Raw genomic sequence first — 14,653 nt, 5'->3', positions numbered from 1 at the left:
CCCAAGGGCATGTAGCCGGCTCCCAATTAAACTTTTACGGCTCTCAGATGAGAGAGCCGGCTCCATGAAAAAGGGAGCCGGCTCCCTCAGGCTGAGAGCATCCTCTATTACTTTGAGAGCTTGTTTCATTAGTTTAAGAGCATGCTCCATTAGTTTGATAGCTTGCTCTATTAGGTTGAGAGCTTGCTCTATTGAGGACAGAGTTTGTTCTCTCAAAACGAGAGCATGCTACATCACTGGAACTTGTAAATTTTGTTTTTTTTAAGGTTATGTTTGACTGTTAAGGTGGTTCCAATGATGTTTAATTCAATTTGGATGATTTAAATAAATTGGATTAATAATCGGAATGCATAATCTATAACTATATGCTATAGACTTGAACAATATGAAGTTTTAAATAAATTTGCATACTGTTACCCAAGGATTTCATTGCTTAATATTATTTAGCAATTTAAATGGATGAATATTGGAATTAAACTAATTTAATCAATTAATTGGATTTAAATAGTTAATTACGTCCTGTAGGTTAAAACATTCTATTTGAGATGTATGTTAATTTATTATTGTAAAAATTAAATGCATGCTACTTAGAATTGTTATTTTGCTTAAGTATATGCCAGGATTATATATGTGATTTTTATCATGTTATTTTGGATTATTTGATGTACTGCTTATTCTGTTGCATCATGTATGGGATTGTATGGATGTATGCACTGGTATGAGATGGTGGCATTCTAGGGACGGATTAACCAAAAGAAGTTAAGTCCTACCTATTTTGTATAAGGAAATGGATTAACTAAAAATGTTAAATCCTACTTATATTCGTGTCAGCTCAACTGAACAAGTTGAATGACCTATCTGGATTATTTATAGATGGATAGGATGAATTATATATATATATATATATATATATATATATATATATATATATATATATATGATTATGGTGTCATAATATGAGCTTGAGTCTCAGGACCATGGTTAGGGTGCGTATATCGTCTAGGATGAATAACTGGACATAGTAAACATTGTGTACCCTGGTAGGTCTAGGTATACAAGCTCACTTTATATGCGATTTGCATATTACCTTCTATTCAGGTTGAGACAGACCTATGGACTTGTGAATGTCTTATAGTGTGTATCTATATATATATACGGACTACTAGTTATTATTGGATTGCCTAGGATATATACGTGTATCGGATCTCTACTTGGACTGTAGTAAGGTAGAACTTGTTTGTGGGCCTGACCCACCAATATTTTTCAGGTGTTCGTCAGGAGTAAGAATTGTTCGTGCTAAGCAGGGATCATTTGCTTCACTCTTCCGGATTATTTACTTAGGAGTTCATTTATGTTTTAGTTTTTTGACGTAGACAGTTATTGCTGTCATTTGTTTAGTTTTGGTTTTCAAGGGGTCCACAGAGTATAGATTCCCAAGTTGTATAAATTGAAGGATTACTTGTATTAGAAGAATTTGTTAATGAAAATTTATTATGAGGTTTTATTAAAGGATTATCATTTTAGTTTCTTTTAGTTTTTTATTTATTCTTATTTATTTATTTTGTACTCTGTATTCGATTATTACCATTTATTTTTTATATCCTCGGGTATTCGGGTGTGGGCCTGGCCAACCCGCATTCGGAAATCCAGGGGTATCACAAATCCCAAGTAACATGTCGCACACTTTGTAGAAACTTGCGGCAATGCTGGTACAAATGGAGATCTCCTTGTCAAGCAATTCGTTTGTTCCCTAAAGGGAATGCATTTGATTGGTACACAGACCTCAAAGCTAAAGGTATTGACAGTTGGAAGCAGATGGAACGAGAATTTCTCAACCGAGCACTCGTCGTACTGTAAGTATGCTAGAGCTTACAAACACAAAACAGATGAAGGGGGAACCCATAGTTAACTACATCAACCATTGGCGAGCTCTAAGTCTTGACTGCAATGATCGTTTGTCTGAAATTTCTACAGTTGAAGCATGTTACAAACACAAAACAGATGAAGGGGGAACCCATAGTTAACTACATCAACCGTTGGCGAGCTCTAAGTCTTGACTGCAATGATCGTTTGTCTGAAATTTCTGCAGTTGAAGCATGTATGCAAGGCATGCGCTAGGAGCTTCTTTACATCCTACAAGGAATTAAGCCTCGCACATTTGAAGAACTTGTTACTCGAGTCCACGACATGGAGCTTAGCATGGAAAATCATGGTGCTAGGGAAAATGTTCCTGATATACCCGACAACCTTCAAGAAGATAAGGGAAATGAGTTCGAAGAAGAAAACAATATACTTCCTCTAACTCGGATGACAAAGTAGCTTCATCTTTCATTATAAACATCACCTCGAGAGAGTTGCATCAAGAAACGCACCATGCTACAACAATGACTTCAACTGAAAGTGCAAAATCACAGGGGGCATTTAGTCAAGGAAACCAATAAGAAAATCCTCAAAGTGATGACGAGATAGTCCGTGCCCTCCAGTATAAGCTTGAATTGTTGTCTGATTCTTGCAAAGTTGAAGAATAATCAAAATTGAAGTGCTCCCAGATACAAGCCAAAACTGTCGATGGTGCTCCCAAATACGAGCCTAAACGGTCGATGATATTCCTTGACACGAGTTTAAACTATTTACCTAGAAAAAATAAATAAATAAATAAATAAATAAAAATGAAGAACTCCTTGATACGAGTTTAAACTGTCTCCCAAAAAAAAAAAAAAAAAAAAAAGATGATACAAGTTTAAACTGTCTACCTGAAAAAAAAAAAAAAATCAAGAACTCCTTGACACAAGAATAAACTGTCTGCTTGAAGAAAAAATAATAATAATAATAAAATATAAAAAATAAAAATAAAAAATCAAGAACTCTTTGACATGAGTATAAACTATCTACTAAAAAAATTATTTTGAACTACATGATGACTTAATCCCTGTTTAGGGTATGTAGGCATCTTGGAAGTTTGTTCCAAGTTCAGTCAACCCAAAAAAAAAAAAAAAAAAAAAAAAACTTAGCATGCCACCGAATTGTAGCTGTATATGAAATTTTGGTCTGTTGCCAAATTGTAGCTGCAAGAAAAAAAATTAGGCCATTAGGCCCGCCGGCAAAATGTAGCTGCAAACAATAATTTTGGTTCGTCGCCAGAGTTGTAGCTGCAAAGGAAAATTTGATCCGTTGCCAAAGTGTAGTTGAAAAGAATAATTTTGCTTTGTCACCAAAATGTCGTTGCAAAGGAAAAGATTTTCGGTACACCGTCAAGGCGTCGTTGAATAATCCAAGGCATCGCGATCTCACTAAAAAAAAATGAGGAAAAAAAAAGGGAAAAAAAAATGCGTGAAAAGAGGGAGAGAGAAGAAAAAAAACATGCGTGAAAATAAAGAGAGAAGAAAAAAATTTAAAAAAAGAAAAAGAAAAGTAATACCGATTATTTGTTCGAGCAGAGGCCGCAATCTAACAAGTCTTCAGAGGCTTTGAAATTGATGTCTAACCCTATAGTATGACTAAGTATATATAGACAATAAAATATCTTCTATTTGTAATGGGATTTGTATAATTCAGTTCAAATGGGAAAATAAAATTATAATCCAAAGTTGGATAAGAAAGCTTCTTACAATTCAAAGACCAAGTTGGATACTTTAAGTCCCACTTGAAAAATGAGATAAGTCATGTCAAACATGAGACTCGAAGTGGGAGCAATTTGTAGACACTAAATCTTATGAACTTTTGTTTTAACAAATTGACCTATCAAATATGGGTCTCATGTTTAATTAAATTATTTAATTGGCCCAAACTTGGTCCACTTAAATTATTTAATTAGCCCAGCCCAGGTGATTAAATAAAAAGATAATTAATCCTAATATATTTTATAGATAATCATCACAATATAGTCGGCCCAGCATAGTTATGATTTTGTCCTTATCAGTACATGTGTCATCATCCTATTAATCCAATAAGCCTATAAATAGAGACATAGAGGAAGGAGGAAGGGGTCCAAAAATTTAGAGGGGACAGAAATTCAGAATCTAAAGATAAATACAGAAGTTCTGCCGACATTCATCCTGAACATCCAAACCTGAAGATGAAGAACAACAAATACATCAAATCGTGTCGTTCTTCATCAAATTCAACAAATCTTCTAAAGGCAAAGAACAACAAGCACAACCAAAGCCATGCCGTTCTTCCACAAATTCTCTGAAGACGAAGAACAACAAGCACATCCAATTCAAAGTCGTGTCGTTCTTCCTAAAATTCAACAAAGGACAATAAGCACATCAAAATCGTGTTGTTCTTTCCCTGCGATTCAACAAGTTCAAAGAATCATCAAACAACACTGTTCGAGATGAAGCTTCATCAGCCTTCAATCAGAAATCATTTGCGATCTTCTTCAACTACAAATATTTAAAGAAGATTGTCAACAACCCGATTCATGATCAAGCTCTAACATCCCTTGGATCCAACCAACAAAGGAGATCGAATCAGAGGATATTTTCTTTCTTTCGTAAAGAATATCTCAGAAGATTGTACTAAATTTTCATAAATAAATAAATTACTATTTGCTCCCTATTTTGTTCTTTATTTGTAGACTACGAAATTTGTGTGTACAAATTTTCCCTCTAAATTTCTGGAGCCCCTTCCTCCTTCCTCCATGCCTCTATTTAAAGGCTTCTTGATTAATAGGATGATGACACGTGTCCTCTCCTGATAAGGACAAAATCATAACTGGGCTGGACCGACTATATTGTGATGATTATTTATAAAATAATTATTCCAAATATTTTATTAGGAATAATTATCTTTTTATTTAATCATTTGGGCTAAGCTAATTAAATAATTTAAGTGGACCAAGTTTGGGCCAATTAAATAATTTAATTAAATATGAGAGACTCATATTTGATGGGTCAATTTGTCAAAACAAAAGTCCATAAAATTTTAGTGTCTACAAACATTACTTACCTTTAGATCATATAACACACCACTCTTATCTTGAGCATGAATAATAATTACAATACATTCTCCTTTGCAGGAGAAACAATTCAATGTTCTATATATTCTATGAGAGAATGAAACTAGCAGAAAATGGCAGACAACATAGATATTTACATTCTATATTAGCGAGAACACTTGGCAAAAGAAACATCAAAATTTGCATACATTGCCACCCTAAGAGGAGTATCTAGGATTATACTGTCACCTCCTATGATAGAAGTGGCGATTCGATGTTATCTACATTAGCCTCCAAATCATTCTTTGGTGGTGCTTCTGGTTTCAGCATCCAAGCACAACCAAGGGCAATCACCTGAGATGACGAATAGTGCAATCAGGTTGTGTGTTTGTTGCGTGTGTGTGTGTGTGTGTGTGTGTGTGTGAGAGAGAGAGAGAGAGAGAGAGAGAGAGGAGGCTTACCATGCATGACGATGCACAGATAATACTGAAACCTTTGCAGTCGAAAGGCGCATTGCTGGACAGGAACAATGCTGAGACAACATATAGTCAGCAGTTAGACAAGTTAGTTGAAATGGTTCTGATGTTCAACTGAAACAAACAGAAAAATTAACTTACATGTCAATGGACTTATTGCAAGTGGTGATAACAAACTTGATATTGATTCCACACCAGCAATAAACCCTTGTGCTTTCCCCTGTGATTCATATTGGACTTAGAAGACGATAGAAGAATGTGAAGTATGTGAAACTGAATTGCAATGAAAAATTTTCGACCAAGACACCAAAGTAAAGCAAGGAAGCAGACTGAATTTTAAAATTTTAAGGCTGTTGTCAATGAGTTTTTCCCCATTTTTTTGCCCCAAACTTGTCTTGGCTTCGGTTTTTGCCATGTCTATAACCCTGAATGATATTTAATAAGACACAGCGTCCGGATGCACTATGACTTCACAAACCTGATCGTTCGAGCTTGAAGCTTTTGATATAATAGCATAAGTCTGTCATATCAAGAAATCAATAGAAAGAAGGAAAAAATATCAAATTTGACATCATAAATTGACTTGACATATTTTTCAGACAAAATGGATAGTTGTAGGAAATATACTTACAGCAGGTTTAACTAGGCAATAGATGACTCCAAATGAAGCACTCAGGTATGGTACCTGTTTGGCATTGATTTCAATAAGCAACAGATTTCAAACTTTAAATGCAAACATCTGTCTTTTTTCTGCTAGTGTAAGAATTTTAGTTACGAAACAGACAAAAGTTTCACATTTATTAGTACAAAAAAATACATACCCAAGAAGCCCATGCCAAGCCATAAAGCAATGCCTGCACAAAAAAATGAACTCTTTGACATTAAAATCATTTAAATATGCAATGATATAAGACGAAGTCCTCAGGCTCAGGGATTGAATTCAGCTAGCATTGAAAAACTTACATAAGCTATTGATGCAAGTAAGGATGAGCAAAGTATCACTTTCTCTCCAACCAATGGATTGAGTAGAGGAAGCACCAACATCTTAAAGCAAACCGCAAAATGAAGCATATGGTTAGGGGACAAATTCATGAGGAATAATTGGAATAAGGGCACACAACGAAAATATTCAACAGAAAATAAAAACAATTTGTTCATGTGCTGTCATTATTGTTCATAAACGGATTCAGATTTGAGACACTAGCACGATCTTCAGTATCAAGTTACAAGCATGTTACACGCTTTCAGGATCTCTAAAGTAAAATATCAGAGAAAGAACCGCCAAAAGGAATACCTGAGACACAATTGATCCTATTCCCACCATCATCAAAATTTCTGAAAATTGATCTTTGTTGAAACCAAAAGCTGCCTTCAGATAGTACTGCAGACATAAAAGAAAGTTACATGAGTTTTTATATAATGTTATAATTCAGTCATTTGTAGAATATTGAAATTATGAAATTTTGTGCAGCTTCTAACGATCAACATACCAGTAAGACACTGCTGATGCCCGTCATTCCCATCTCATAGAAGAAGGAAACAAGAGAAATGCCCTTCAGCGTTGGACTGAGAAGTAAAATGAGGTCAGGCAAACAGAATGTCACACTTTGTCCACATTAAAATTTCTAAAGAGAATAAAATAATATGTTGTTGCAATGCTTCCACGTATCCACAAAAATCAATGTGGCATACAAACAGACATACCTGTTGATGACAATAATTGCAGCATATTTCATTGAGTTATATCGTTCCTGAACAACCTTGAATGCCTTGTGCAAGCAAAATGCACTTTTGTCCTGTTTGAGAGTCAGATGAACTGTCTCGGGCAGAAACAGTTGAATGTAGACTGGACAAAAGATCAACAGAGCTATCGAAACCTGAAACAGGAAGGTCCATCAGTATTAACAACTAGCAATGATAGAGAGAAACAGCATGAGCAAATGCTATAGTTTTCAGCACCAACATGCCTCGAAAATGTAATCTTCAGGAAGGAAGCGCACTAGGACATTTCCCAAGACATGCGAAGCAGAAAAGAGACCTGAAATCCAACTGAAAACTGCAGCCCTCTTATTGTCATCAATAACATCTGCCTGCAAGAGGAAGATCAAAGTTGATTCCCAGTAGTTCCCCGCCATGATTTTTTAAAAGGTTGAACAGAACAAAAATTCTTACGGCATATGCAATAGCAATGCAGAAAAGGCTCCCTTGACTTATAATATTTGAAAATGTACGGATCACGTAATAAGCATACACAAATTCCTTTGACTCGCTGATCGCAAGTAAACCTGAAACAAGAGCATGAAAAGATCAGTCATAGGAAACCTTGTGAATACTTGTGGCAAGACTAGAGGATATGCAAAGTAGTCTCCTTTCAATGAATGACCATCAAGAGATGATAAATAGGCCATGAAATATGTCTTCTGCTTTCAGGAAAATTATTCTTGTTTCTTCAAAGCCAAGGACTAATTGAGAGGTAGCTTATCCATTAATCATATTTACCAATTGTCATTATGGTTCGCGTATATATTCTCTGTCCATTAGAAACATTTTAGATATTCAAAGACTAATTTGAAAATTTTAAAATTTTAAAAAAATAAAATAAAATAAAATGTGCTTAACAAGAAAGTAGCTACCATTTAACTTTCAAGTGTGATAACCACATAGTAAGTTCAGAAAGAAACTTAAGACGATCTCACCCAAAAGTTAAGTCAAAATTCTATTACGTACCAAAAGGAATTATAGTAGTGGATATTGTAATAAGAAGCAGTGGTTTACGCCCATGCTCATCAGAAAGCTGGCCTAAGACTGGAAGCACCACCATCTTGAAAATTCCAACAACCTACAAGAGCAAAGATAAGCCTAAGCCTTGATAGTAAATGGTTGATATGTTGACTAATCTGGCTAACATTGAACTTGGTAAAATGAAATGGATGAATAATTGAAAAATGAGATTATTCAAGAATACCCCATTGAATACTGAGATTATGCATTCAATTTCTGGTAGTAGTAGATCCATAATCAAAAACGTGTTTGTGATTGTTCCAGAAAAAATGAAACAAAAGATACGATAGAGTTAGGACAGTTACTACATGAGGTCTACCCAATGCTAGGTGCAGAGATGCATAATGGATCAATATGAACAAAACAAAAAGGAGATTGAGAAGCTCACTTTTATCACTGCTTTAATCATAAATCCATACATCAAAATTATACAAATCATCAACAGGAACATTGTCCTGCCTTATCTTCCAATTTCTAGTTTCCTGAAAAAAGCTCATTCCTGCTGGGGTAAGGCATGTCCCAACTGTTTGGATCTAAAACATCCAGACGCCAATCTATATGTTGACCAAATACAACTGATATAAAAAAAAGAATATTGGAAAGCTCGGTTTTTATCACTGTTATAATAAATTCCACAAATCAATATTTTATTCTTGAAAATTGAAAACTCAAAAGCTCGGACATAGATCAGGGAGTCAAGCTTGCTGCATAGTGATAATATGAATTGTAAGTCCTTCACCCTACCTAAAAACACAATCACATTCCCGCACATTTGGTGGATTAAAGGAGTTCCAAAGTGAGAATTGGATCAGTTTTTTTTTGTTGTTACTGCCCTTTTCTTCTTACTTGCATTTTTTCATACACCTTAGGTGCACTAATGGGGTCTCATAGACCTCACAAAACAACTCACAATTTCTACTTTTGATTCTTCATCCCAATTTCAACAACTTAGCTGTATCTAAATCATTTGGGTTTTACATAATAGTCTAATACAATCCAAATAACTAGTATAAATTTAACATGCTAAGGCTATTAATTTAACAAAAAAACATCAAAACAGTTCCAGTTTTTTTTTTTTTTTTTTTTTTTTTTTTTTTTTTCTCCTTTAGTAGCTGGTATTTGTTAATTCAAAATATGGATAATGATCATGTCATGGACTAAATATATCCTTTCTTAAATATTTTAATTTTATATGGTAGATTATGAAAGTGATATATCTTTTTTTTTCAAATGTTATGTATATAGCAAGTTTGAAAATCCAACCAAAAGCTTAAAAACAAATAGACCACAACTATGACATCAATAGGACCCACACACAAAATTATATAACATATACTTTATTCATGAGCAACCATGGCCTCTTTTATTTCATTTTTAGTGGCAAACTCTTCCCAAATCCAATGAATCAAAATCCAGTTACTTTAGCAAAAGACAAAAAAGTCCGCACTGTGATGGTCAATCCATAAAGATAAGGAACAACCTCAGCTTTGTAAAATGAACAAAACAAAATCAAATGATCCAAAATCAGTCAATTAGAACTTGTCATCCACTATTTTTTAATATTGATCCTATAATTACAACCCTCGTATAAATTTTCATTTTCAAATAGAGAGATTGGTTGTTCGAGTCTCGGTGGAGGCATAATATATAGGGTGTGTGGGTGTGTATTTGTTTGATCTTTCAGGAAAGAAAAATAAAATAAAAATCCCTCAACGTACAATATATTACATAAAAAAAATGTATCAGTACTCAATCACCAATCCCTCTTAATATTACTAGGCCAAGTCGATATAAACTATCCTCTCTCAAAAAGCAGGTGAGGGATTCAAGCCCCATAGCGAGCATTTGTATTTGTGTGTGTCAGTATTTACCTCATCAGAAAAAATATTCATCAGAAAAAATATTCGCTCCTAATACGTTAATTTATATAAATACCCAAATCTATATAGCCAATAAATCCAAATTTAATTTTTTGGAGAATAGTTTTTTATTTTCAAGAGAATAGAAATGAGAATTAAAATATTGTACAAGTTATTTGAATTTTTTTTTTTTTAAAATATTTTTATAAAAAAGATCAAATAAAACTTATTTTCATATAATTGTTTTTTTTTATTAAATCAGTTCTATTCTTAAGAACTCTTACCTGAACTAAACATACCCAAAGTTTCTTGCATCCACACTAACTTCTAATATATGATATAAAATGCAAAACAGAAAATTAATAGTGGTAGACACACTTACAAAAGTATGCCACCAAACCAGCACTAAAGAAAGATAAAAAGGTGTAACCAAGATCAACCACTAGAAATATGAAAGAAATAAATTGATGCTCCGTTTGGTTTCCGAGAAATTGCAGGAAAATGAAAATGAAAAGAAAAATAAGGATGCAGCATTATGAATCAGAAAACAAATATTTTTATCATCTAAAAGAAAAACCTGACAATGTTACCACTCAAACAGTGGTTTTAGCCAATTGGGTTGCTTCCATTTCACTTTTTGGTGCACCTAAACGAAAAGAAATATAATAATCAATTCACTTTTTGGACAGGTGAAATTTAAGTCGCTTGAACCCACACCCTGACATACTAGATACTGTTCATTCAGGTACATAAATTTGTCCTACAATCTAACTGTGACATGTCCGAAGAGGACTCATGCATCCCAGTTTAAAGCATAGGACAGATATATTTTTAAAAACTATTACGAAAAATTGTAAAATGTCCCAAGGATACTATATCCCACCACTCTCAGCCGTAGGATGTGTTGGTTTCGGAATCACTACGAATCACTATTTGACACTTAAATAAAATAAAAAAATTTATTCAATTTTTTTTATTAAGTATCAAATAGTCAAATACTCAAAACGAAATTGGATACTTAAAAAGTGAAATAAAATTGAAGAAGTTATTAAGTAGTCCCGGACCACCATCTCATTTATGGTCCCGAACATTTGTATTTGTTTGCTTGTGTTAATTCCGTAGGAGAGAATTTTGCGGCCGTGGTGGAGGCCAAACTGGGCGAGGGTGGCCGGAAAAGTGAAGGGAATCGGAACAGCGAGATATCAGTGAGAATGTTGAATCGGGGCTCGAAGTCGTTCTGGAACTTTAATTTCCAATCAGTAGTCGGACTCTGATTCTCCACAAGCACTCCAACTTTCTCGCAAATTCGTTACAGTCTCTCACTCGGAAGAACCAAGTCGAAGAGTGCGTGCGATCTGTGAGAGCTCTTCGCCGTAGAAACCAGTTTGGAGCTGATCGCCGGCGAGTGGGTCAGTTTCTGGGGGGTAAGCCGCCGCGCTCGAGGACGGGTGGCCGGCGTTGGGTTGGGCGGCGGGCCAGAACTAATAGTAGGGGTTCAACAAGTGGTCGTCGGCGGCGGCGGCAGAGACAAAAGACGTCGTTAGGAGGAGAGAGATAACGATCGGTGAGAGGTCTTCGACGGAAGAACCAGTTTGGGGCTGATTGGCAGCGAGTGGGTCAGTTTCTGGAGGGGTAAGCAGCCCAGGACGGGTGGGCAGCGTTGGGTTGGATGGCGGGCTAGAATTGATTGTCGGGGTTCAGCAAGTGGTGGTCATCATCGTCATCGGAGACAAAGTCGTGAGGAGAGAGAAAACCAAGAGAAACTTATACAGTATCTGATAAATGACGCTGACGTGTGCTTCTCTGATTAACGCCTGACTGTATTTTTTTGTTGATTGGTCAGGAGCCTAAGTCAGTCATAAATAAATAAATAAATAACTTTATCCCAGGCTTGTTTATATCAAAAGTTTGTCAGCGATCAGAATTTTCTTTCGTTAACTTCTATGATTTAAAATCCAAAGCTTTTGTACACAAAATTAATAATTCTATAAGAAAATTTTCCGGTTGGTTCCCGGAAAATTTGCAGGAAAACGAAAAGAAATACAAGGACTAAGGAATATGAATCGTGAAAAAAAAAAAAAAAAAAAAAAAAAAAAAAAGTTTTAGAGAGAGAATGTAATTTGTAGAGAGAGAGGGAGGCAGAGTACCGTCTGCTGAATACCGTTGATGTAAATAACTCGAGAACAGGCGGTGTTTTCGGGACAGAGAGCTCTGGTGGTGACATCGACGAGCACCGGAATGGGCATCACTTCGCCGATCCCGTGAACGAATAAAGGCAACATAAGGTGAAGCAGAGGTCTCAGTTCTTTCACACTCAGCAGCTTACCCCACCCCATTTCTTTTTCTTTTCCTTTACCCAAAAAAATTGACAAAGTTATACTAACTCTCTCTCTCTAGATATATATATATCTGTAGAGAGAGAGGTGGAAGAGAGAGAAAGTTATACAGTATATTACTGACTGACGTGTGCTTCTGATCAACGCTGACTGTATTTTGATTTGTTGACGTGGTCTGCTATGATTGGTCAGGAACCTAAGTTTTGTCATAAATATATTTATGCCAACTTGTTGGCTACCAATTATATCCAAATTTGGCAGCTACCAGAATTTTCATTCGCTAACTTCTATGATTTAAAATCCAAAACTTTTGCACATAAAATTAATAATTCTATAAGAAAATTTTCCGTTTTGGTTTTAGAGAGAGAATGTAATAAGTAGAGAGAGGGAGGAAGAGTACCGTCTGCTGAATGCCGTTGATGTAAATGACTCGAGAACAGGTGGTGTTTCCGGGACAGAGAGCTCTGGTGGTGACATCCACGAGCACCGGAATGGTCATTGATTCGGCAATCCCGTGAACGAGAAAAGGCAACACAAAGTGAAGCAGTGGTCTCAGTTCTCTCACACTCGGCAGACTCCGCCCCATTTCTTTTTCTTTTTCTTTTCTTTTTTCCTTGACTCTTTCTTATTTATTTCACAAAAATTGACCAAGTTATAAGAATATTATCTCTCTCTCTGTATATATATATATATATGTGTAGAGAGAGAGAGAGAGAGAGGTGGACTGGCGGTTGGACTGAGGAGTGAGGACCGGTCGTTGGAATGTGAAAAAAAAATAAACCGAACAATTGTCAAAAAAAAGAAAAAGAAAACATTCCCTAGAGAATTTCGAACTTTGGACATTCACAATCTAATTAGTTAGATGAAAATTTATCCATCCTTTAAATATATACATATGTCTTATTCAGTAAGCTGTATAGGCAAATTTCTTTCAAGTACGACCCCATTTCAAAAAAAAAATTTATCTACCGGATCATTGAACAACTCAATTTAAGTTAACAACGAGCACTACTTAAACTTCTTAATTTAAATGATATTGAATCATTCAATAACTTAATTTAAATTGGGAGTTATGATAGACCTTCAAAAACAGAGTGTAATAAAAAATTGATAGGCCTCCAAAAACAGAGGGTGTAATAAAAAATTGTTCTTGTATGACGAATTGATTTACTAACTCTATATATATATATATATATATATATTAGATATTCATACAATTCACAAAATGAGTAGATTAAAGTTTTTGTGGTCTAATAGTATCTTGTAACGAGTGAGTGGCTGGCTAACAATTCAATCCAAAAGTTATGACTAACTCAAAAATTTAAGTTATTAGGTAGAAGTAACACCCAATTCACATATACCACACATTCACTTTTTCATCCAAAAAAAAAAAAAAAGGTTGACTGGTGGTTAAAAAAAAAAAGTTTTGACGGGTTGTTGTAAAGAAAAATAAAAATGAAAATGACTGGTGGTTGAAAAAAATAATAATAAATAAAAAATTAAATAAAAATTGACTGGTTGTTGCAAAGAAAAAATAAATAAATAAATAAATTGACTTCTTGTTGCATTGTGAAACAGTATTTCTAGCAATGACAAGGCGCGAGCGTGTGCCCGACAATGTTGGAGCTCAGGGTCGCACTCACTGGAGCTGGGGCTTTCTTGTGACCGCTAATTCGGTGGCTTGATAAAGTCTCGTTTTATACTTAAAAGGCTGCAAATTTTTGGTTGAAATTATAAAATAGAAAGTTCAGACCCCAATTACCAATATTATCTTCAAGATTCACTTTTGTAAATATTGAATAAGGACTCATTTGACATAATTTTTGCTTTTATTTTTACGCAGAAAAAAAGAAAGAAGCAGAAGCTATCACTTCTATTTAGTTTATTTACTAGTGTTTGAAAATTGTATTTTAAAAGAGTTTTTAATGTTAAAAGAATTTTTTCAATCTGTTTAGCAAAACATTTATTGAAGCTCTACTACTGAAATAATTATTTTGCCCTTAGATAATTACTTTGCCCTTAGAGTATTTTTTTGGACTATCATATTTTTTTCATAACTCTTTTTCTAAATACATACAAATAGACCACTCAATATAATCAAATTTATCCACATGCCACATAAAAGATAATAATTAATTATTAATAATACTAAGAATAACAATAGCTGTTTAGAAAATTTTGTAATTGAACATTTTGATTCTACCAAAATATAATAACAAGAATAATAAAATATTGAAGGTTTCTATTTTTTATACTATGAAT

At 34.5% G+C, this 14,653-nt stretch overlaps 1 protein-coding gene across 3 annotated transcripts; it reads right to left on the bottom strand.

The window, feature by feature from the left end:
* Window positions 1-4,951: 4,951 nt before the first annotated feature.
* LOC132311829 (uncharacterized) lies at window positions 4,952-13,051 on the bottom strand. 3 transcript variants are annotated; one of them, XM_059809954.1, is made up of 14 exons: window positions 12,792-13,051; window positions 8,143-8,254; window positions 7,588-7,700; window positions 7,383-7,505; window positions 7,120-7,292; window positions 6,906-6,981; window positions 6,710-6,796; window positions 6,379-6,459; window positions 6,237-6,269; window positions 6,047-6,100; window positions 5,894-5,935; window positions 5,557-5,635; window positions 5,401-5,471; window positions 4,952-5,293 (listed from the first exon to the last, which is right to left on the bottom strand). In XM_059809954.1, the coding sequence occupies exons 1-14, from the start codon at window positions 12,975-12,977 to the stop codon at window positions 5,192-5,194; spliced, it is 1,332 nt and encodes a 443-aa protein (XP_059665937.1). In that variant the 5' UTR covers window positions 12,978-13,051; the 3' UTR covers window positions 4,952-5,191. The 3 variants fall into 3 exon arrangements, with proteins under 3 accessions (XP_059665937.1, XP_059665936.1, XP_059665938.1); XM_059809953.1 differs by lacking the exon at window positions 12,792-13,051 and adding an exon at window positions 12,203-12,433; XM_059809955.1 differs by lacking the exon at window positions 12,792-13,051 and adding an exon at window positions 10,633-10,701.
* Window positions 13,052-14,653: the final 1,602 nt, after the last annotated feature.

Source organism: Cornus florida, unplaced genomic scaffold (assembly GCF_030987335.1).
Source record: "Cornus florida cultivar Cherokee Brave unplaced genomic scaffold, ASM3098733v1 CherokeeBrave_3.0.0_Hap2_Chr06, whole genome shotgun sequence".
In the NCBI taxonomy this organism is placed as follows: Eukaryota; Viridiplantae; Streptophyta; class Magnoliopsida; order Cornales; family Cornaceae; genus Cornus; species Cornus florida.
The sequence above is the reverse complement of the archived record's forward strand: the minus strand, read 5'-3'. Positions and strand labels throughout refer to the sequence as shown.